The sequence below is a fragment of the Nycticebus coucang genome, chromosome 1 (genome assembly GCF_027406575.1).
Source record: "Nycticebus coucang isolate mNycCou1 chromosome 1, mNycCou1.pri, whole genome shotgun sequence".
NCBI lineage: Eukaryota > Metazoa > Chordata > Mammalia > Primates > Lorisidae > Nycticebus > Nycticebus coucang.
The window spans coordinates 82,585,283-82,607,832 of record NC_069780.1 but is presented as its reverse complement, the minus strand read 5'-3'; the positions used below and the strand labels follow the sequence as shown (position 1 = coordinate 82,607,832).

At 35.4% G+C, this 22,550-nt stretch overlaps 1 protein-coding gene across 1 annotated transcript; it reads right to left on the bottom strand.

The window, feature by feature from the left end:
- Positions 1 to 365: 365 nt before the first annotated feature.
- On the bottom strand, positions 366 to 18,533 carry TDO2 (tryptophan 2,3-dioxygenase). Its single transcript, XM_053583429.1, has 12 exons — positions 18,441 to 18,533; positions 17,868 to 17,973; positions 16,793 to 16,883; positions 13,659 to 13,729; positions 12,454 to 12,581; positions 10,968 to 11,154; positions 9,722 to 9,829; positions 6,591 to 6,702; positions 5,364 to 5,421; positions 4,123 to 4,202; positions 3,074 to 3,164; positions 366 to 1,277 (listed from the first exon to the last, which is right to left on the bottom strand). The coding sequence occupies exons 1-12, from the start codon at positions 18,473 to 18,475 to the stop codon at positions 1,124 to 1,126; spliced, it is 1,221 nt and encodes a 406-aa protein (XP_053439404.1). The 5' UTR covers positions 18,476 to 18,533; the 3' UTR covers positions 366 to 1,123.
- Positions 18,534 to 22,550: the final 4,017 nt, after the last annotated feature.

Here is a 22,550-nt window from a genome sequence, read left to right as displayed (position 1 = left end):
AGAATTTGCTGCTTGCTGTCTGAAATCACTCAAGGTCAAAGTTAATGTACATTTTAGATGACTTTGATAACACTTTTTACTCCCTCCTGTAAGAGAAATTTAACCCAAGTTTTGCCTATATCCTGGTTAAGCTAGATGAAGAAAATTAAAACTATCACCTGTTAAGCTTGATCTAAACCCTTAGTCTAATACTTCTTATTAGAAATGAATTGGACCATTTATTAATCAGTTTATCTCTCCTTCCTTCTGGAAAGAACATTCCCCTTTGAGAGAACTTAGTTCTTCATACCTCAGTTCTGCTTTGTCTCCAGCCTGTAGGCCTGGGAGCTGGAGTTGACTTTGTCTCCAGCCCGTAGGCCTGGGAGCTGGAGGGAAAGAAGCTCTGCCCTTTTGTGAGTAGGAAGGTGTTGGAAGCTGGACCTCAGCCTGAAGAAAGAGCTGTTCTACTACTACATGAAAGAATAAAGCAACCCCTGCAGAGAAGAGATGAGACAAAGCATCCTCACAGTGTTCCAGGAGTCCAGTATTCAAAAAACTGGGTGCTCCTCTCTTTTAAGCCTATTTAGACAATGCTTCTGTGAATCCTGTGAGTTATTCATCCTGCAGTAAATCCCCTCTAAGCAAGCTTCAGATAAAGAGTCCTAACAAATAGAAGCCATGCTCGTACAACACAAGGCAAAAGATTAATTTTTATTATTTGAAAAATTCTGTTTGAATACATCTTTACACGTCTTTACACACATTTTGTGGCACAAAATATTTGAAGTAGCTGATGTTTACAAGCTTGTAAAGTCTGAAACGATGAGGTGATGATTATATTAAGTGGTTACAGTAAGGTAAGTATCAGAGGAAATTGAATTTTTAATAGGAAAATGCCTATGTACAATGTTACAATTTAAATTATTTCTTACTTTGATGCTTAATCTTCTGTTCATCACAAGTATGAGGTAATCAAATTATTTCCAGAATTGACTGAGAACATCGTGGTGATGAACTATATATATATGTATATATATATATATATATATATATATATTTATTAGGTTAAGACTCCGTATTCATGGAAGTACATAGAAAATAAAAACATAAAAATCAATATTCTTCAAAAACTTTGCAGATGATCTTAATCAGAGTCATCACTGCTGAAGTAAGAGCTGTCACAGTATTCCGCTGTGTAGAGGAATTTGTGAATGATTGGATTCATCTTCGGCAACCAGTGTCGGGGAACCATGTATGTTGAAAGGTTAAATAAATCTACAAATACTTTGTACCTGTCACTGGAAAAACACATGCATGAAAATGTTTCAGATTTGTTGACATGAAATATTTAAAATTTTCTATTAAAAATATTATTTCTCTTATTTTTCACAAATAATTATAAATTATAAATTTATAAATATAAATTGCATGTAGTACATGTTATATACAATAGCACATCCATAGTTCACCACCTTCTTATACTGACCACCTCCTTCAGTTGACCTGATTGTCATAGGCCGGACATGCATCACATGTACGTATCAGGACAACAGGCCTCGTTCCTTACGTTGACCACCTCCATGTGTTGGACAGGTACAGTCCACTGGGTGGTCAACTTACAGAGGCCCTAATGTCTATATAAAGTTAGGTATTATATAGTATTAGTTTAAGATTCCCTAGTTTTTATTCCATATCCAAAGTTCATGCCCATAAAACAGTAATGTATGTTTGGTTGATCCAGATCAGGGTGGTCCAGATTAAAACCTAGAATCTTCTTGCTGTCATGCTACTTTCATAAAGACAAGGCTGTGTTCTCATTTCTTACTTCCAAAGGATGCCATGCAAAGTAATAAATTTAAAGCCAAAAGAATTTTAGCTGGTCATGGAAAAATACTTTCCAACTGCAAAGTAGCTGTCCAATAACCACTATGAAGGGATTGAAATGACATCTTAGATTCACAATACATATCTATGAGTTATTTTAATATTAAAATTGCTTTTATGTTTGTTAGTCAACTATTTTTACTGTTGCAGTTTGATAGAAGAAAAGTATTTTCCACTGAAGTCAAATAAACCGGGTTCAAATCCTGGTTCTGTTACCTACAAGCTAGGGACTTCATACAAGTTGTTTAAATGTCAGTTTCTAACTCTAAAATAAAAGCTTCAATTCCTCCCTCTGGTCAGGACTTTGTGAAGATTAAAAGAAATAACAACAGACAAGACCTGGTGTTTATGCTAATTATTCCCACCAGCCCCTGGTGTGTACGCTTACTCTGCGCAGATAGTCATTGACTGTTTCATGCTTACAGAATTTACCCCCAAGGAAAGTGAAAATGTATAAAAATGATGAATATCTGAACATGTTCATTTTAGAAACTCGCCAATCTGGGAGGGATGCAAGCAATGTACTATAAATAATTTAGGGGCTAAATGTGAATATCTGATTTATTCTTAAGCTGATTCTTCTTTTCCAGAGGACAATGAAGACAGTTTCCCAGTTTCCAGATGTATCTACCACCTGTCTATAATGTTGTGAGTATCAAACAGAATACGAATATAAATAATGCCTTCGACATCTCTCTTAGTGGACTTTAAGTTCTCTATAAGTGTTGACCTCTTCCCTTGTAAACACTATGAAAAGGGCACTGTCTGGATTTGGTGGGAGTAGTTTTATGAAATAAAACAGAATCACATTAGGAAACAAGAAACTATTTTAGCCATGTCTGGCAAAAAGATGCAAGTGGAATTAACAGTAAGTGTTTTTGTCTGGTCACAATTTGAGCCAGAATGACCTGGAGACTTTTCTGCCTGGATGTAAACACGGTTGAATCCCTGTGTCCTCACAAGCCATGTGGCCATTGGTACTACATCCCTTTTCATCACAGGATCAAAATGATGAAATTCCACAATCAAAAATGTAATACAGTTACCTCCAAAGGATCCACCTGGACTATGATGACCTAACTGCAAATGTGTGATCAGCAGTTCAGACGGGAGCAAGTAACAATGGTGCTTCCTAGATAAGGCCCGTGTGCATGGAGAAACAAAGACTTGGTCCCTACCTCCAAGAGGAAGGAGAATTTCCCCCACCTACCTCACGGTTGAGCGCAGATAATGATAGCCTGAGGAGCCACCAGTGCCAGCTTTGCTGCCCAGCATTCTGTGCACCATGCACACATGGTTATCTAGGCAAACACACAAATTTACTGCATGGATTTTTTTTGCCATTAGTTCACGATGTTCTAAAAGCAAGGGGTTGGTAATGATTATTGCTTCTGAGAAAAGGTTGACACCTTATCACTTAGCCATATGGAAGAGTCAGGGGTGACAATCAGATGAACCCTGAGGTTGCCTAGCACCCCACCTGGCTCAGCCACATGCATTGTACTGCATCCATCCTTGCAGTTAGCCTATAAACATCACAGCAGAGAGCAGGACCACAATGAAACTTTCATGAGCTGCCATTTTTGCCTTTATGAGTCCTTATTCCTCCTTAAAAAAGAAATGTTAAAATCATATTTTAAAGCTACATTGACATAAGGATGAATATACAGTAGACTCTCCACAGTTGACCACCTCCCTACACTGACCACCTCCTAATTTTCATAGACCAGGCATGAACCACATGTAGATAGCAGTACGGTAGACCTAGTTCCTTGTTCCTTATGGTGACCACCCCTGTATGGTGACCAGTTTGCAACAGTCCCTTGGGTGGTCAACTTACAGAGGCTCTTCTATTATTATGATTATCTATTAAAATATTCCCTTTGAACTAAAGCAGTAGTTCTCAACCTTCCTAATGCCATGACCCTTTAAGACAGTTCCCTTGGGGGTCACCACAACATGAGGAACTGTCTTAAAGGGTCACGGCATTAGGAAGGTTGAGAACCACTGAACTAAAGAGTATTCTTTTTTCCTTCAGATTATAAAATAAAGCATTTTCACGAGTCCCCAAATTACTGTGGGCCCTAAGTACAGGGCCTGGCAGAGGATGATTCCTGAGCGGATTTGTAGCAAATAACCCACCCACCCACAGAGGAGGAAGGAAAGGAGGGAGGAGGAAGAAGGGCACACGGAAGAAGAAAAAGGGTAAAGAGACAGGATGGGGGAGAAGCACTGTGGGGGCACAAGGGAGGGACTTACATCTCCATTTGGTCATGAGAGTGTCTATGTCCATAAGAGAAGTCAGCAGCTGGAAGGGGACCTGGAATCTAGGCTCTTCTCTAAATGAAAAATAATAATAAGATATCTGTTCAAGTAAAGCTAGTGTTTTAGAAGAGCACGAGTTTTGTCATTGGTTGGCCCTGGAAATAATTGTCAACTTTGCCTCTTAGGACTTGTGACAGCAGTGGATTATTCTCTCATCTCTGTTTCTTCCTCTCAAAGATGGAGATAGAACTACTCAGCTTGCAATGTTTATAGGATGTCTAGAAAATTCTACATAATACACATGAAGTACCCAGCCAGAGTCCCACCTGACAGTGATTCTTATTAAAGTAAGACACATATACCATCTCAGAAGACTCCCCAGCTAACCAAAGTCAAAGTCAAAAACTTCAAGACAAAGGTATTAAAACACAAAGAGAAAAACTCCAGTTGATTTCCTCCTATTTGTTTTCCTTTTCCTTTTTTTTTAAATCAAAGTCATCAACTTTCTCAGTACATGTTTTACTTGGGACACCATGCCTGACCAGCATATGTTTATTTGAGTTTAGGAAAAAAGTTAAAAGATTTTCTTTATGCTTCTATTCTGGAAAAAAAAGGTTTGAGAGGCTTTTAAAAACTAAATAAGTACATGGAAATAAGATATCCCGTAGACCTAAGATTTGAAGCTTTTTTGGTAGTGGGACATCCATTACTCTGACACATTTAATTGATGAACCATGAGGATGGAACCTTCGTATATAGGGAGTAGGAATGAGTAGACATTTAGGAATACCTTAAACATTTTGTATAGTGAAGTTGATCTCACTTAAAATTGCTGATTAAGTAGAACAGTTTATCGGGTCTTATTATTTTATTAAACGGGAATACCCTATAACATTGTTTAATGACAACATATTTCATGACTGAGTTTCTTATATGGACTAAACTTTGGCCCTTTAGGACACTTGTTACCACATGATACTTTTCAGAATTTAATATAAAAAGATATTTGATTAATTTGTGTGCGTGGGGAAGTGTTGAACCTCATTCAGGGATAATGTTATACTCTTGCTACTTAAAAGTTTAACAATGAAATATAAAATAAGAAGAGCTCGCAAAACTTCACTCACTTATTTTCGAAGCTTTCTCTAAAATTTGAATTACTGCATTAAACAATGATAGAAACATATAGATTTATACTGGATATAGACATCTCTTTTCTTCTAATTTCCTTTTACCTGTAAAAATATATCATCAGTGCTCCCTGAAGTGCCCTGTATGACAGCCGTCTTTCACCTGCAAAATACACAGCACATTTTCATAGGTAATTTAATGTAGACTTATATTAATTTAACAGAATCACCTTAAACATTTAAATGGTTTATTCAGACAATGATGTAAGTTTTAGTTTAATTTGCTTATATCTTAGCTTGAAAATGGAAACTGATCATTTTGACATTGGATTTTAAAAGGCAAACCAAAAAATGTATATATTTAAAATTCTCAAAATCCTTAAATGTCATGTTAGGAAAATCTGATATTTCTAGAAAATACTTAACTTCCACAATAAAACTCACTTTTCAAAAAGTGAAACAAGATTGATTCTAAGTGTCATTTGAAAGTAGTTTTCTATAATTCACTTAAAATTAGTTTACTTGGCTTAAAGAAAGCACAATAATTATATAAAATCATACATGTGTGTTCTAATGAAAGACTTTCTCTCAGTTGTAAGAAAACAAGATTTTTAATATTTTTTACTGAGCTTTTTCTTTGTTGGTTTGCTTGTTTTTAGAAAACTGACCCTAACAACATGTAAGCATATAGAATTTAATATAAATTTCATATTCTGTATGCTTTGTACTTTATTATAAAAATTAATGTTTATTTTATTCTGCCTATTTCTAAAAAGGCTTTGAGATACTTTTTATTAAAAGTTCTAAGTCAAAATGAACACAAAAGTCTAGTAATGAAGATGTTGAATTTACTGGTCAATTACTTTCAGGCATCAGCTCAAGTATCAGTTGTGTTGGAAGTCCAAACGTGTGCTTTTCCTGGTCTGTTTAGGAAATATTTTCTCTGCCAAGCTGCTCTTGCTATCACAGTAGTTATTTCTTCCTTTTCCTACCTCTACCAGAGTATTTACAATAGAAATGATTTGTCTTCATTTCTGTACCTTTTAAGCTGTGAACCATTTGAAAAACTATATCCAATTGATCTTGATATCCTCATATCTGACACATACTATCTATGAAAGTTCTTTTCTAATGTATTTGAAATAATCTAGGCACAGAAACTTGTTAATATAGGGTTATCACAGACACAATTTACCTAATTCTTGTTTCTATGAGGAGAATATCAATTTTCACTCGATTTCCTCCAAGTAAGTTTTGGTAGTCTCATAAAATTATATTTTGACCTATATGCCTGTGTTCCAGAAATAGAATCCTTAGAAGAAAAATATCTACCTTTACTAAGGAGATGGTCATGACGCTTCTCATCAAATAAGGACAGTAGCACCTCTTTTTGTTTCTGAAACTCAGCTATCTGTTCCTCTTTTTCTTCTGATTCTTTCTTAGCCTTTAAGAAAAATACTGAATTAATATTCCCAAGAGAAAAAGTAGATTGTTATTTCAGAACCCTTTGTCTATGAGAGACTAAACTCAAAACTACAAAAAAGTGGTACTAGGAATGTTTATCATATCATCTAATATTACAATCAGGAAGTTGTATTTCATGAGGAGGACTCTTCCACTCAGTCACTGGTTCTATCTTTTTATTGAAATTTAAATGATTTTTTAATCTCAAATATCCTTCTGATAAATATCATAAGAGATGGGCCCAAATAGACAAAATTGGAGGTAACTATCAATGGCTAATAATGCTTAATTTTAAACAGTAATTATTTAACACAGGAAGTAAAGTACTTCCATTTAGGAAGAGTCATTAATCAGAATAACTATTAACTCTACTGAAATTCTATATTCAGTATTCCATTCTGTAACTACTATTTACCAGATATTTTTCACTCTTATATTTTATTCACTTGCTATTGATTGGTTTAAGGAAATTCTTATTTTTCTGCTTACCACATATGTTTTATTTACAACTCAATTAATTGAGCTGGAGAAAATTAATTAACCCAATTATTTTCAATTCATCAGAATAATCACTCTGTGTAGTAAGAACCTATACACATATTACTTATGTTATTTCAATAAGTGTCATGATAAGGTGATAGAGATAAAATCAAGAGCAAATTAAGACATTGAACAAATAATCACTCAAGCAGTAAATTGCAACCATGGAGAATGCAAAAGAGGAATAGGTTGATGCCATAAGAATTTCCAGTAGTAAGGAGGTTAGAAAAGACCTTCCTAAAGAAGTTTTTCTTTAATGCTGCATAGTATTATGGAAAATATTGTTCTTAGTAAAGTATCTGAGGAATGGAAAAACAATTATCCAATGTACTCAGTACCACTGTGAAGCCAATTTAGAATCACTCACACTTGCATATGAAGAATGAAACACAACTATAGCCTAGGAGGAAGGAGGGAAGGGGAGGGAACGGGGAGGGGAGGGAAGTGGGTTGATAGAGGGAGGGTTAGTAAGGGGATCACACCTATGGAGCACAATGCAAGTACAAATTGGATCTATCAGGTGTAGAACACGAATGTCTTAAGGCTGTAATTGGGTAAATGAGGTGAAAGCTATGTTGATTAGTAGGGTGTAAATACTCCAATTTGTACAAATAATCAACACATAGAATCCCATAATGGCATAAATGTATTTATGATATATGTAAAAATGAATTAATAAAAAAAAAGAAGAAGAAATTTTTCTTGAGCCATGATCTGAAAAATGGTAAGGAGTTACCTGGAGAAGGACATTCTAAGTCCAGAGAGAACATATAAAAAGGACTCCTGGGTGAAAAATGCAAAGAACTGAACTCAATAATAAAAGAAACTTACTGTGGTTGGACCATTTGAGATCATGAAAGGCCTTACAGTACATGTTAAGGTTTTTATCTTAATTCTAAAAGCAATGGGATTCCATCAAAAGGCTTTAAGCAAAAGAGAGATGAGATCAGACTTGCATTTTGAAAAAATTACCCAGACCGGAGTCTGGAGAATAAATTTGAGCAGAGCTGTATTGCAGAGAGAGTAGGACAGGTCAGAGGCTATTACTTTAGTCCAGGTGAAAAACAATAAAAGTTTTTACTTGAAAGGTAGTAGTAGATTAAAAGGGAGATACTTGAGAGCTATTTAGAAAGTCAAACAGGTAGGATGTAATGATAACTTGAAGAAAGTGGTCAAGAAAGAGGAAGGTCCCAGGGTCACTGATAGGTTTCTGACTTGACTTAACAAACTAAGTGGCTTATAGGAGAAAAACTCCTTTAACTGAACACCATTTTGGTACAAGAGTGGACAGAAGGGGAAATTTTGTAAGTTTGGTTTTGCTACATATTGGTATGTTTTGAGGAGGACCAGGAAGAAATTCTAACTAAGTTGTTAAATGTATGGTCTAAAATCTAAGAGGATAGCTAAACCAGAGACCAATGTTTGAGAATTATTGAAGATTAAGTAGATGCTGAAGCAGTAAGTATAAATGACATCATCATAGATAGATAGAACAGGAAGGATCGAAGTCAAGGCATTGTGAAACCCCACCACTTACAGGTGTAAGGAGAAAAATAGGAGCTGGTAAAAGAGAAAGAGAAATAAGGACCGGAAAATTAGATGCAGACGTAATGGTGGATTCCAAATCCTAGGGGGAAGAATGTTAGCAAAGAGTAGGTAGAAGTCACTAGTATTGAATGCTGCTGGGAAGACAAGTAAAAATAAGATTAAAATGTGGACATTGGATTTATGTATATGGAGGCTGTCTGTGAACAATGGTGAAGACAAGGTTGAGGGGGTAAGTTGAGGATTAGATGGGCGATAAATAATTGTTCTAAATGCTTTACAAATATTCATTTTTTTTTCATGTTTATGACCATCCTAGGAGATAAGCACTCTTATTTTTCTATGTTACCACTGATGACAGTGAGTTAAGGAGAGGCTAAGTAACTTGTTTACCATCATACAGTTGGAATCTGAACCCAAGTAGTGTAACTTCAAAGTCCATGCTTTAAACACTACCTGATACATCCTCTGAGACAGAGAATGAAAACAACTCTTTCAAGAAATTTCCTCACAAAGAGAGGATGAGACCTATAACCTGAGGGAAATTAGCCAATACAAAGGATCCAACAAATATGCAAGAGCAAAAGGAAAGTTATCTGGCTAAATATATTTGGTTAATTGGTCCTGTGTATGCTATAATATGGAATTTTCAATAGAAATGAGAATGTCTATTAATCTCAGCTATTTATCATAGACAAAAAGCTTATTTTCAATGAAAACCTTATTTTAGTATAATTGTAATTGCCCCTAAAGAATGTAGAATTAATCATGTAATACATGTAAAATAATACAATTGTTAAACATAAAGAATGTAGAGAAAATGGAAGATTAGGGAAAAAGCAATAAATTGTTAAAATAAAAATTTTAAAATTTCTTCTGTGGTAAACTTGTATTAAATTAAGGCATCTATGTACCTGAATCCTTATGAAATCCTCTTCCAGGCCTTTTGCGATATTTTTTTCAAACTTTCCCCAGAAGTTAAATCCATGCAGTTCTAAACCTGGTGTTCTTTCCAGCCATGCCTTAAGTAAACATTAGGTTGTAAAGTAACTACATGGTAAACTTTCAAATATAGTAAATACATTACAAATAATATAAAAAATCTTGAAATAAGAATTTTTTTCTTTCTCTAATAGTAATCAACATATTTCATTTTCCTAATATTTATGGCAGTCATTATTATATAATGTTTATTTTTTATTTCTTAAGAAATATTAGATTACATAAATCCCAATTATTTTGTGAATAACTATGAATGTATTACTTGCATTTTCAAAATACTTTATGTTTTATGAGCTGAAGAAATTATGACACATCTTACGTGTAACATATAAGATGCTCTCTTATAAATTGAGGAGCATTATATACTTAGAAACTTTGAAATTAATTAACCCATGCAATTATTTGAAAATTTTATAAGTCATTCTAACCTAGAAATAAAACAGAATTCATACACCTGTGTGGGTTCTCATATAACCTGTACTTAGTTTTGAAATTAGCTTTACTACAATTTCTTTCCTCATATTTACAAACCATTATGTGACATTATATATAAGAAATTAATTTAAATCCACATTTGAAATACCCAGGGATTAATGAGCAGAGTATAATTCAACAAAAGAAAAGTTTAATTTGCAAAGAAAAAGGCTTTGACAAGGAAACCAAGACAATGAAATCTATAATAATTTACTTGTGAAGAAACAAATTAATCACTCCTGAAGTCTACATATAGACCTTAGGGAATTTGGATATGAAAGAAAAAAATCTGAAGAGCATATTCTTAGTAATTTAGTTTAATTAAGAAAAATGATAAGTGGAAATTTTCAATTACAGGAAACTGTTAAAGTAATAAAACTCATCGAATAATGAACCACAGTCAGTCTAAAAATTAGCTAATTAAGCATTGTTTAGTAAAGATGTTGAAAAGACTGTTTGAGATTGATGAGGTTATTGAATATTAGCCCACAATTGATTATATAAATATTGCTGAAATCATTAAGAGGGTTCTTGATATTTTCACTATTTTATTTAATAAGTTGAATTTACAAATTTAAGCCTTTTTATAAATTCTTCCTGCACTTATTTCTGATGAATGTAACTGAAGTTTGACAGGAGTTTTAAATCTGAGTTAGACTGTAGGAGTTGAATGTGAGCACACACCTCCACTAGCTGCAGAAGTGTTTTTTCCTGCTCCGACTTAAGTAGCAGTTCGTTATCGTCGCCTTTGAAGTTATCCCGATAATGTCTTCTATTGTAAGGGACTCTCAAGCTCTGAAGAACACCTATTTTGTTCTCTAGTAGTCGGAACTGCAAACTCTGGAAGCCTGATGCTGGAGATAAGTACTCTCTGATAATGAAGAGAGGCAGGCGATAGAAGAGGAAGGAAGAGATGAGTTGACATTGTACAGGAATTCAATGCTTTTCTCTATTGCAAGGACTTATGAGTTCTACTCTTCCAGTTAGTGACAACAGACACACAACTGCTTCAAATCAGACCTATGATTTGGCTATCATTGAAATCAGGAAAATGAGCTATTTAAAAAAACAATGTTAAATTTGGAAAGTGTATAGTTGTGAAATTCCATATACATTTTTAATATATATCATTTTATATATTAGACAACTTGGTCATAATCACATTGAACTAATAGCACATATACATATATATATATATATGCCTGGGGGTATATGGATATACATACGTGTAATCACAAGGGTGTAGGTGTACTTATTTTATTCCTAAGATAAAGGCAGTTGCAAGTTGGGAAATGTTTTTTTATTCCACAGTGCTATAAAGATATTTTATAAATATTACTTAATCCCTCCTATTATTTGCATTCTTGGGCATTATTAATCTCATTACCCTGTGTTATTAGGAGTACCTGCGAAGTAATACAAGTGAGATGAATAGGAGGTTGTCTGTCACAAAATAGGCAAGCAAGAAAAAAAAAAAAAGAAAAGAAAAACGTTACCCACATGTTCCATTGTGGTAAATGTCTTTCACCTGACTGGTGCTAAGGCAGTAACTTCTAAAATTCACCACGAAGGAATTCTACCACTTTTCCACTGATTCTCAAACATGTTCAAGACATTGCTTGTGATATCATACACTGACAGAATTAGGAAAATTTCTTCTAAACTTGGGTAATAAATTAATAAATACACGCACAATATTCATGGACAAAGCCAAATGTGTGTTGTATGTATATATATTAAATATATTCCAGATATATAGAGAAATTCAAAGGTAAAATTTATGGTCGAATCCATAAATTATACTGACATTTTTACTTGCATGCTTCTATATATAGCTCACTTTTTATTTTTATTTTTTAATTTTTTTAATTTAATTACATGTGATTTATTAGCTATTTTAGCCATTTTGCTAAGTTGACCAAAATCCATTTTGGAGAAAAGCATGGCACACAATGATGAATAAGATTAAGGGGTCATGTTATGTCAAAATGGGTGATGAGGCATTTTTAGTAACTTCTCAAGTGCTTTGTGTATGAAGATCCCAAGTATATACGGCAACAGTGATACCAGGACAGACTCCTCATGTCACACAACACACACATTCTCCTTTTACTCCACCAGAATGAAAAGGCAAGCCCCACCACATTTTTAAAATGTTGTAAGTGCACACCTGAAGTCATTGAAGTCCAAGGCTGTCATCGTCTCTAGAACGGAAAATTGCTGCACCAGCAGTTTAAGGATCACTGTCACTCGGTGCATCCGAGTAACAACCTTAAGCATGTTCCTTTCATCCCTGACCTGATGGTTAAGAAATAAAACACTGATTAACCAATTTAATTTCTAGAAGTTACAAGTAGACAAATGGCACTGCCTTCTCATTAACTTCATCTCTTTTAAAGAGGATCATTGGAACTAAAATTTGCTGTAAGTACATGTTGGACTAATGACAATTCTGAATTGTGTGAAAGGAACATCTGCAAAACCAGCATTATTTTTCATCTTTTAAAAATAGAAAATGATATAGTCGCAAGGTAGAAGTAAATTGTGGAACACAACCCCCACTGATTTCAAAATAATTTTCTCTTTTAGTTTTGCTTCAAAGAAGAAGGTCAAGGTAGCATTGGAAACTTCTGGGTGAGGATTAAGCAACACCTGGATAAATTTGCTCTCTACAGGGAACCAAAGTTGCCACTAACAAACTCGGGGAATGTGTTCACAGGCATGAGAAGAGTCTGTCCATCTGTGTGTGCTCCTTCCCAGCCCCTCTTGGAGAAGGGCTTGGAGGGGAGGACAGGAGGGGGATCTCAGAGGGCCTGGGAAGACAAAGCCGGATGGGGAATGGAGAAGGGCAGGTGGACTTCCACTGTCACCTGAAGCTCTGCTGTCCCCTCTCTTACCTCTCAGCCCTCTCGTCCTTTCCTCCCCCACACTCGTCCTTATCTTCCTCTTTTCCCTCCTCCCTCTACGCTTTGCCTACTGCCTCCTTCTCCTACCCTTTTACCTTCCTCATTATTGCTCCTATTTTCCCATAACTAAAATTTATTAGAAATACAATTCCAGTACCTATTAATTAAAGAATCTCTAGTCTGTTAATCTACTATTAATATGATTTAGAACACCTTCCTTTGGGGGAGGAAAAAAAAATGAGTTTACACAAAGGCCTTGAAACTGAAATTTTAAAGGGATCTTAAAGCCACGTGGAGTTCTGGAGTAGCAATGGCACTGGGACAACATGACTGAACTCCTGTCACTCGGGAAATGTTTATTTGTTTCATTATTAAGTAATAAGCCTACCATTTGGTGTTACATTTTTTTTCCTCATTAATCATATGTTCCAAGTAATCTATATAAAACTAGTATTGTGATCTAACTTACGTGGCCATTCTGAAAGATCTCTCGAACAGAATCCAATTCCCAGAGGATTTGCTTAAACCAGAGTTCATAAGCTGCAATAAGAAAACCATTGTTGATTGAAAAGTTATTCAAGCCTCTTTGTCCATCATTGCATTAAAGACATGGTTAACATACTGAAAGAGAAACGAAGATATAACTCCAAAATCAGTAAATGTAAATAGGACTCCATCTTATGCTAGAAATGAGTATCAGTGTGAAAGTTACAATAGCCCTCTTGTAGCAAATATTCTAATATGCCAGGCACATTACCTACATGCTTTGCATACATTATTTTTACATTGATTTCTCTCAACAAACATACCTTTTAGGTCTTTTAGGATACAGCACATAACCTAATACTAACTTTCTACATGAAAGTTGGAGGTATGTTGGCAAGCAGAAGTGATACTTAACTTCAACTATAACCTGAGAAATGACTATTTGCTAACTTAAATGAACACCTGTAGGATCTTAAGATCTTGAAAATTTAAAGCTAACTTACTTAAAAAGCAGTGTTTTATTTCTTTGATTTGTGAAAAATCTAACCAGATGTTCATGGTGGAATGATAACAGGAAAGCATCCTATTCACCTCACAGCTAATTCCCAGGGACAACTTGACCCATCATTACCCAGCATGCCTTCTTTCAGAATCTCCATTTGGGGTGGTGCCTGTGGCTCAGTCGGTAAGGCGCCGGCCCCATATACCGAGGGTGGCAGGTTCAAACCCGACTCCGGCCAAACTGCAACCAAAAAAATAGCTGGGCATTGTGGCGGGCGCCTGTAGTCCCAGCTACTCGGGAGGCTGAGGCAAGAGAATCACTTAAGCCCAGGAGTTGGAGGTTGCTGTGAGCTGTGTGAGGCCACGGCACTCTACCGAGGGCCATAAAGTGAGACTCTGTCTCTACAAAAAAAAAAAAAAAAAAATAGAATCTCCATTTGATCCATGTGTTTAAACCTGAATTCTGCCAAAGCATTTCTATTGAAGGATTTAAGCAAGGCCCTTCACTGTGAATTTGTTTTCCCCTTTCCTAAGGGGCCACCAAAAAAATATAATTGGCATTAAATAAAAGTGATATACTGTGACATGCTGGGAAAAAAAAAACAGATGGAATCAGGCCATCTAAAGTTACTGACATTGTCAATTGCACCAAAAACCCTAATTTTTCTTAATTTTAGTTAACTCATTTGGGAAAAAGTAAAAAAACTATTCAACTACAAGTGGAAGCCTGTGATTCAAAATCTTAAAATTTACTTATAGAACTGTAACAGATATGGAAAGACTTTCTGAATCCTCTGTGTCAACTGGGTTATTCATGGCAATCCATTAGCTTATCTTTCCCACAATATTCTATGCCCCTACAAACTAAGAACTTTGTCATAGTTATGTATTTTTGCTCAGTACCTAGCACTGTGTTCAGCATAAGGTAAGCACTGGGTGATTATTTTGTAAATAAATAAATTAAATAGCCAAAGTAATCCTTAGATGAGCAAGATCTCTGGTGCACCCTATTTGGTTCTATCATATGAATAAAGTTTATGTTTCTGTATTAATTAGGGGAATCCAATTACAAGTTTAAGTTACATTTAAGAATACTTGGAGGGGGGATCTAAAATATTTTGGATTTGGGAAAATCAAATATATGTTACTTGATTTATGTATGTCTTTTTTTTAGGTTTAACCTTATGTGGTGGTCCCAGGACTCACTGCCTACGTGCTGTAACTGAAGGATGGAAGGAAAGTATCCCAATTAAAAAAAAAAAAGACAACTTGTTAGCATTTGTTGCAGGCTGACTATGTGCTATATGTTGGGATAAATGCTCATTGCAGATTGTCTCATTTCATCTTCAAGGAACTCTCTGAGAGAGAACATATAATAATGCTCCTCATTTCCCACATGGGGAAATGAAGCTCCTGAGACTTAAGCATCTTCTCCAAGGTCACACAATTTGTAATGGTAGAAATGGGCTTCCAGACGGGTTTTGAATTCCTCACGTGTGCTATGTTGCCATTATTCCTGTCCTATTGATTTTGCCTTGGTATAAGCCACCAATAAAAATGCAAGCATAAAAGCAGAAGTAACACATTAAAGCCAATTGTTGTTTATCTTAATTTCTTTCCTCAAAGGAGTTCATGATTTTAGCCAGTCAGTGAGGCAAGCACCCGTTTGAGGAAAGAAAACAAAGAATGAATAGGGAAGGGAAGCATCTCAATGGGGTGCATGGACCAGCACAGGTGATTGGGACCTATTCATTCAGAGGATAGAATATGGCACTGACAGGCTTAGGGTAAATGTTAATAACGTGGGGTCACAGACCTCTTTATGATACATGTTCATGAACATTTTCACATAATTTTAGAGTTCAGAGACCTTCTAAACTTCTAACATGATGGACTTTTAAGCTAAAATCCATTGTCCAGAGGTTAGAAATCTGGAAAGGATAAACATACATTTTAGACCAAAAAAAAGGTTATATTTTTGTTTAGTACCAGATTTTTATAGGCTTATTTACATTCACAGTAAGTTTGAATGATGTATTTGTTAAAAACTGGTGGTGCCAAAAAAATGTATACACATTTTCAGAGAAGTTTATCTATGTATAACTTTTTGTTCTCCACCATCAGAAATGTCTCCACACTGATGGTTACTATGTTACCACTCTGAGCAGCTCTTGCAATCACAGAGGTCAAATGTGACTTATTATTTTTTGTTATCAGTATACTATTTATAGTGAGTATTACACTTTTAATACAATGTTTTCCTTTCTTAAAATGTGTGTACAATTTTTGACACCCTCTGTAGTTTTTTAATGTTTCAAGTTGAGAAATAGTAATGTCTTCATTTGTAGATTTTTTGTGAAACTCTGAGAGATGAAAAGTCCCATTGGAGTTAGGGACAAAACTGAAGTCCTACTTGACCCACTGAGCAAGGAAGCAGCATTAAGAATACTGTGACTGAGTCCTGTAAGAATTTGGCAATGAAACATTCTCAGGCATTTCCAACAGAAGTGATTCCTTGAGCTGTTCATATTTTAGAGCTAAAATACTGTAACTTCCCTCATGACTGATGAGAAATGTCTGGGGAAGATTTATTGGCCAACCCTTTGTGCAACTCACCTTGATGAGTTACGATAAAAAGATGTTCATCATGGATTTTATTTCCTTTTATTTCACTTTGAAGTTCTTGTGCATTCAAAATTTTTTCCAACTTTAAATGAAAAAATAAAAAGACTGATTTGAAATTGCAGAACTTGGCTTTTATCAACTTTAATAAGAAGTAGAATAAAATCATGGAAATTTTCCCACAAATTTTAACTTCTCAGAGACCAATTTTCTTTTAAATGATAGATGAATCTCATCCTAAGGACAGAGTGGAATTTAGGATTTTTATTCTTCTCTAGAAAGTTTTTTTTTTTTTTCTTCTCTGGAAATTTTTATCTGGTATGATTTTATCATAAAAAATACTATTACACTCTTTGAGAGGTCTTATCCTTTACCACTAAATAAATAATCTGATGAAATTTTGAAAACTTGTTGAGCTGACATCTGCCATTCTTTTATTTCCCTTAAGAGCCTATTCTCAGAACATCTCGACCTTCTTTATCAGTTCATCCCTATTAGCCCATTTATGACAAGATCAAGGTCTCTAATTATTTGGATTCTTAAAAAGAAAGAAAGAAAAACAAGTTGAAACTTACCCTACAATTCTCTCAATGTACACCATTTATTAACAGCCCTCTTTTACTTACTAATTATTTCAAGAAATTTTTCATTGTGCCTCTAACATTCTACTTTATGGTAAGAGATTTAAAATAGAAATTTCTTTAAGATGCATTTTCAGTGATCGAGGGTGGGATTTATTTATTGACTGTGTCTTATTTATACGAGTTGTGCAATTCCTGCAGCTATCTGCAGTGTATCCTCTCATTTACATTCTTCTGCCGGGATCCTGGCTCTCTGCTTACGTTGTACCAAAGCTGGAGAGGTGAGTTTTCTCCCATGAGTCTCTTGAATTACTCTATGAAAACTTGGAAAAATATTAATTTTTATGAATAGAGATAGTCTTAGGTCCAGAAAACTATTGGTGACTGAGGGAAAAATAATTTGTAAAATCAAAAACATAGAAAAGTCACTTTGCAGAATTTAGTGCCTGACAATGGAAGCTAACCCAGGTCAGGACAGTGTCACTTACATGCAGGTAGTTCCCGTAGATAAGCCCCCCTTTGCTGGCTCTGTTCACACCTCCTTGTGATGTGTCTTCTTCACTGCCTTCTACAGGTAGTTTTTGAAAAGCGTATCTGCAGATTTAGTAAGTAAAAAGGAAAAATAATTGAACTGTAGAAAACACAGTGAACTAATAATATGGGTGATTAAAATTCCCTTGTTGCTAATTTTGTTTAGAGCAGATTATTAAATAAGGGAATAAAGGTGACAGTTTTCTTTTTTTTTATTGTTGGGGATTCATTGAGGGTACAATAAGCCAGGTTACATTGATTGCAATTGTTAGGCAAAGTCCCTCTTGCAATCATGTCTTGCCCCCATAAAGTGTGACACACACCAAGGCCCCACCCCCCTCCTTCCGTCCCTCTTTCTGCTTTTCCTCCCCCACCCATAACCTTAATTGTCATTAATTGTCCTCACATCAAAATTGAGTACATAGGATTCATGCTTCTCCATAATCCTCTTTAGATTCAAAGATTAAAATGTTCACACTTGTTACTTCCAAGAGTCTAACCCCACTTAAAAAAAAGCAGCAAATACTCACCCGAGATTGTTTCCTAAAAATGGGCACCTACTCATGGTGAAAGGCAGAGCTCTCTGAGAAGCATGGAGGTTGACTCTACACAGAGGATAGCATTGACCCTCCCCGATGTTCGGCAGCTGCCTTTTATGTACCCTGCTTGCCCTGCTCCAGCCAATCAGCACTCTGCTTAGACTTAGCTAGTTTCTCATTTCAATTGGTACAGAACTGACCTTGGCAAACTTCAGGGCGGATTTATGTTGAGCACAGTCCGTTTTCTAAATGAGTGATCATTCTGCCAAATTGAATTATATGACTTGACAAGTTCTGTTTTTATAACTGAAGTAACAACATCAAATAAATCAATAGAGGTCACGTTTGAAATATTTACATTGAATGATTTAATTCCAACATAGTGTTTGGCATGGCGTTAGGATACGTTGAGAGGATGAGCTTGCAAAAACAAATATTTATTTTTACAGATTTGGATATTTTTACAGCTCGTAGGCCAAGAATTAAATTTTACGATCTCTGGGGTGGCTCAGCGCCTGTAGCACCTGTAGTGGTTGAGGTGCCAGCCACATACACCAAGGCTAGAGGGTTTGAACCCAGCCCAGCCAGCTAAACAACAATGACAACTGCAACAAAAAATAGCCGGGCGTTGAAGTGGGCGCCTGTAGTCCCAGTTACTTGGGAGGCTGAGGCCAGAGAATCACTTAAGTCCAAGCGTTTGAGGTTGCTGTGAGCTGTGACTCCACGGCACTCTACCCAGGGTAACAGCTTGAGACTCTGCCTCAAAAAAAAAAAAAAAATCTCTGGGGAATGAGATCCACTGTATAACAGAGGCTGAGCACGTACTTAAAGCTCAATTCCATCCATCATCAGTGTTCTTCTGGCCTACACATCTAGTAATTAGCAGCAGTGAAGCTCCCAGCACATGGTATTAGAGTTTAAATGGACACTGTTAGATTCTCTCCTTAGGCTATGGCAAGTCACTAGGAAGCAGGAGTCCTTTACATTAAGGTACATGGTACATAGAGCACTTAAAAACAATAACCATGTGCCTATAATTCTCAGCACTGTCAGTTGACGAAATGTTCTTTCTGGAAATATTTATTGGTCTAAGTTCTAACCAATTTCTCTGAGGACTACTAAGCCAGGACAGAAGCTCTCCTGCCTAACTCTTAGCACATCGCTGGGACTCACTGAGAACTACACCCAAATGTAGCGTTTGCCACTTATTCAGCCATCTCAGTGGTGGATTATTGACTAATTTATGAAAGTAATTAGAAGTCAGAAGCCTCATTTCCTGGCTCTACTGTGTAATATGGGAAAAACTGATTTAACTTCTGTATCTATCAACTTCTTCACTAAAATAAATAAAACTGTTTAAATTGATTATAATTTGGAAGATCTTGATCCACCCTAAAAATCTTGATTCTATTATACTAGGTAATATGTTATAATGTTAACAATGTTTTATAGATGGAGAGACAACATGAAAATGCTACATACTAGAGAAGTGGAAAATCATCAAAACCACATTCTACACCTGTCCCATTTCCTTTTCTTTTTTTTTTTTATGGTGACTCTGGTAATTGCACACACACTGGATAGGGACTTACCCTGGGGAGGGGTGGGGTGAGCCCCTGTGCTTTTCTAGGGTCCTGGCACAGGGTGTTGAGAAGCAGTGATGCTCAGTAACCCCCTCCCTTCACTTGCTTGCCTAACTATGTGTGTTTACAAACAATGGTGCTAAATACTTTCTTCTACTCTCTTTAAGCCTTTTGAGCTAAGGATTATTCTTGCCTTATTGGCCAAAATGTTAATGAAAGAAATAAGGTAAGTGTTTCCTCTATATCAGTGGTTTTCAGCCACAGGAACTGTATTAAAGGGCCATGGCATTAGGAAGGTTGAGAACCACTGCTTTATATATCGAAAATAAATCAGATATTTTAGAAACAAAAGTATTTCTTTTTTCTAAAATGGCATTCCAAATGGATCTCCTAAGAAATATCAATTCAGTGTGTGCTTAGCAGCACAAGAACTGATCATTGTAAGAGTTTAATTTGATGCATCAGAAAAATAGTAAACTAATCTACAAAAAGCTTGTCTCCTTTACCCAGGAGAGTAACTCTAATGGCAACCCCTCAAACATATATATTCCCATTATTACTTTGCAATAGGAAAGCATTATCAAATTCATGAGTAATTAAAGTCTAGCCATCAACCTGCCTGTACTTAAAATTTGCCACTTGGAACCCAGTTTGTTTATCCAGTGTTAACCTATTTTGGAAAATTTTCTTTATGACCAGATTTGAAATTCATGTAAAGACTAGTCTATACTTCTCAAAATGTATTTTACACAGACCTCTGGACATAGACTTTAACTCAAAAAATAAAATATAATAGTGGGAACCTCGGGCATTACAATAGGTCAAAAGAGGAGAATTTGTAGGTACAGGGAATGCCTGTGATGACGTTCTAACACCTTAGATATGAATGTATAAACATCACCATGAACACAAAGACGTGAGAAGAAAAAGGGGGAGGCACAACTGCCTGATGAGCCTGCTTGGAAGATGCGAATTATAACTCATGCTGCACAAAAGTATGGAAAATAAATTAAGAACATTATAACCAAAACCAAACCCTTTTCTCTACTTCTTTCCTTGTGATCTTTAAGGTTAGGTTATAGAAAAGAGTCAGCCTGTGAGAATAGAACAAAGAGAATTAGTAGGACCTTGTGGGGTGAGTTCAATGTTGCAAGTTTATGGCAATTTAGAAAAATTTTCCTTCAGACAAGATAGTATTAGTTTCCCCAAAGCACCTCTTGTAATCTCTCGTAAGACTTTGCATTTTCTTCTCTCATCTGCCCCTCACAGCTTAAAACTTCTGGGACACCCCTCTGTGCACCAACTCAATTGTCCAGTATTTTTACTCAACAGGACTAAGGCAGATCCACAAAAGTCAAAAGACTTTCCTTCCCGAGCAAAGGAGTATCAGTAAACATAGCAGCTGTTCAATAATTTGTCATTAATATAGTAAATTGCAATCTGTGATGCAAATAGCTTTCTGTTGTTATTGCTTTGTTTTAATGTTTTGCTTGATCCCGTAGATGGATGGGAGTCCGAAGAGAATTAAAATTCCTTGACTAGGATTTAAAGTTAGTCATAGTAGTAGAAGTTTTTCAAAATCTCTTCAGTGAAACTCAGTAACTTATGTTCAGTTGTAATTACAGTGTGCTTCAGAAAAAAAGCAAGACGAACCCATCAGAATGCTGATTTCAAGGGAAGACGTGCCCTGCTATCCGTAGATCAACGAAGGGACTATTTCTTTCCCCTGTATGGATTTTGTATGACTAATTTCCAAGGGAAAAATAAAAAAGTTCTTGGAAGATGTGCGTAGATAAGGTTACTCTAAGCAGTCTTGCAGATAAGGAAACTGGCCTCCCTCACACAGTAAGGGTATCACGAAGGAGCCAGGAACCAGGGGTCCCATGCTCACTCCCGTCTGTGGAATGTGATATTTTCAGAGAAATTCTTACAGATAAACTTTTACTTTGCTTCTTTGTTTATTAAAACCATGAACGCTATCATTTTGTAATATAATCTGTAGCAATCTCAACACAAGATTAGAAAAACTGTTCATCTACTATCAATGGTGTTATTTGTAGTAAAACTCTAATAACAATTTGACTTTCAATTTTTCCTAGATCAAAATGCTATATTACCATGTAAATTTGTCAAGAGAGTATGCCTTTCATTATGATAGAATTTTAAAAAACTGATACACTATTTATAAATGAGAAATGGTAAAATTTATTTTTATAGTATGAATTATATAAAATAAACTATGATATAATCATGATGCATTGCATAATTTTTAAAGTACTAAGTAGCACGTTATCAACTACACAAAACAATAAAATGTTAAAAAGTGTAAGTGCTATTTCCATAATACACAGTTTGAAACACTTGAAATTTATGCTTTTGTATGTCAGAATGAGTAACTATCAAGAATTTTATGTAATTCATATTATTATTACAATAATACTAAACACTAAAATACTATTACAGGCAGCTTGCAAGTCAGGAGTATTTGCAAAATGCTCAAATAGAGACATTTGCTTTT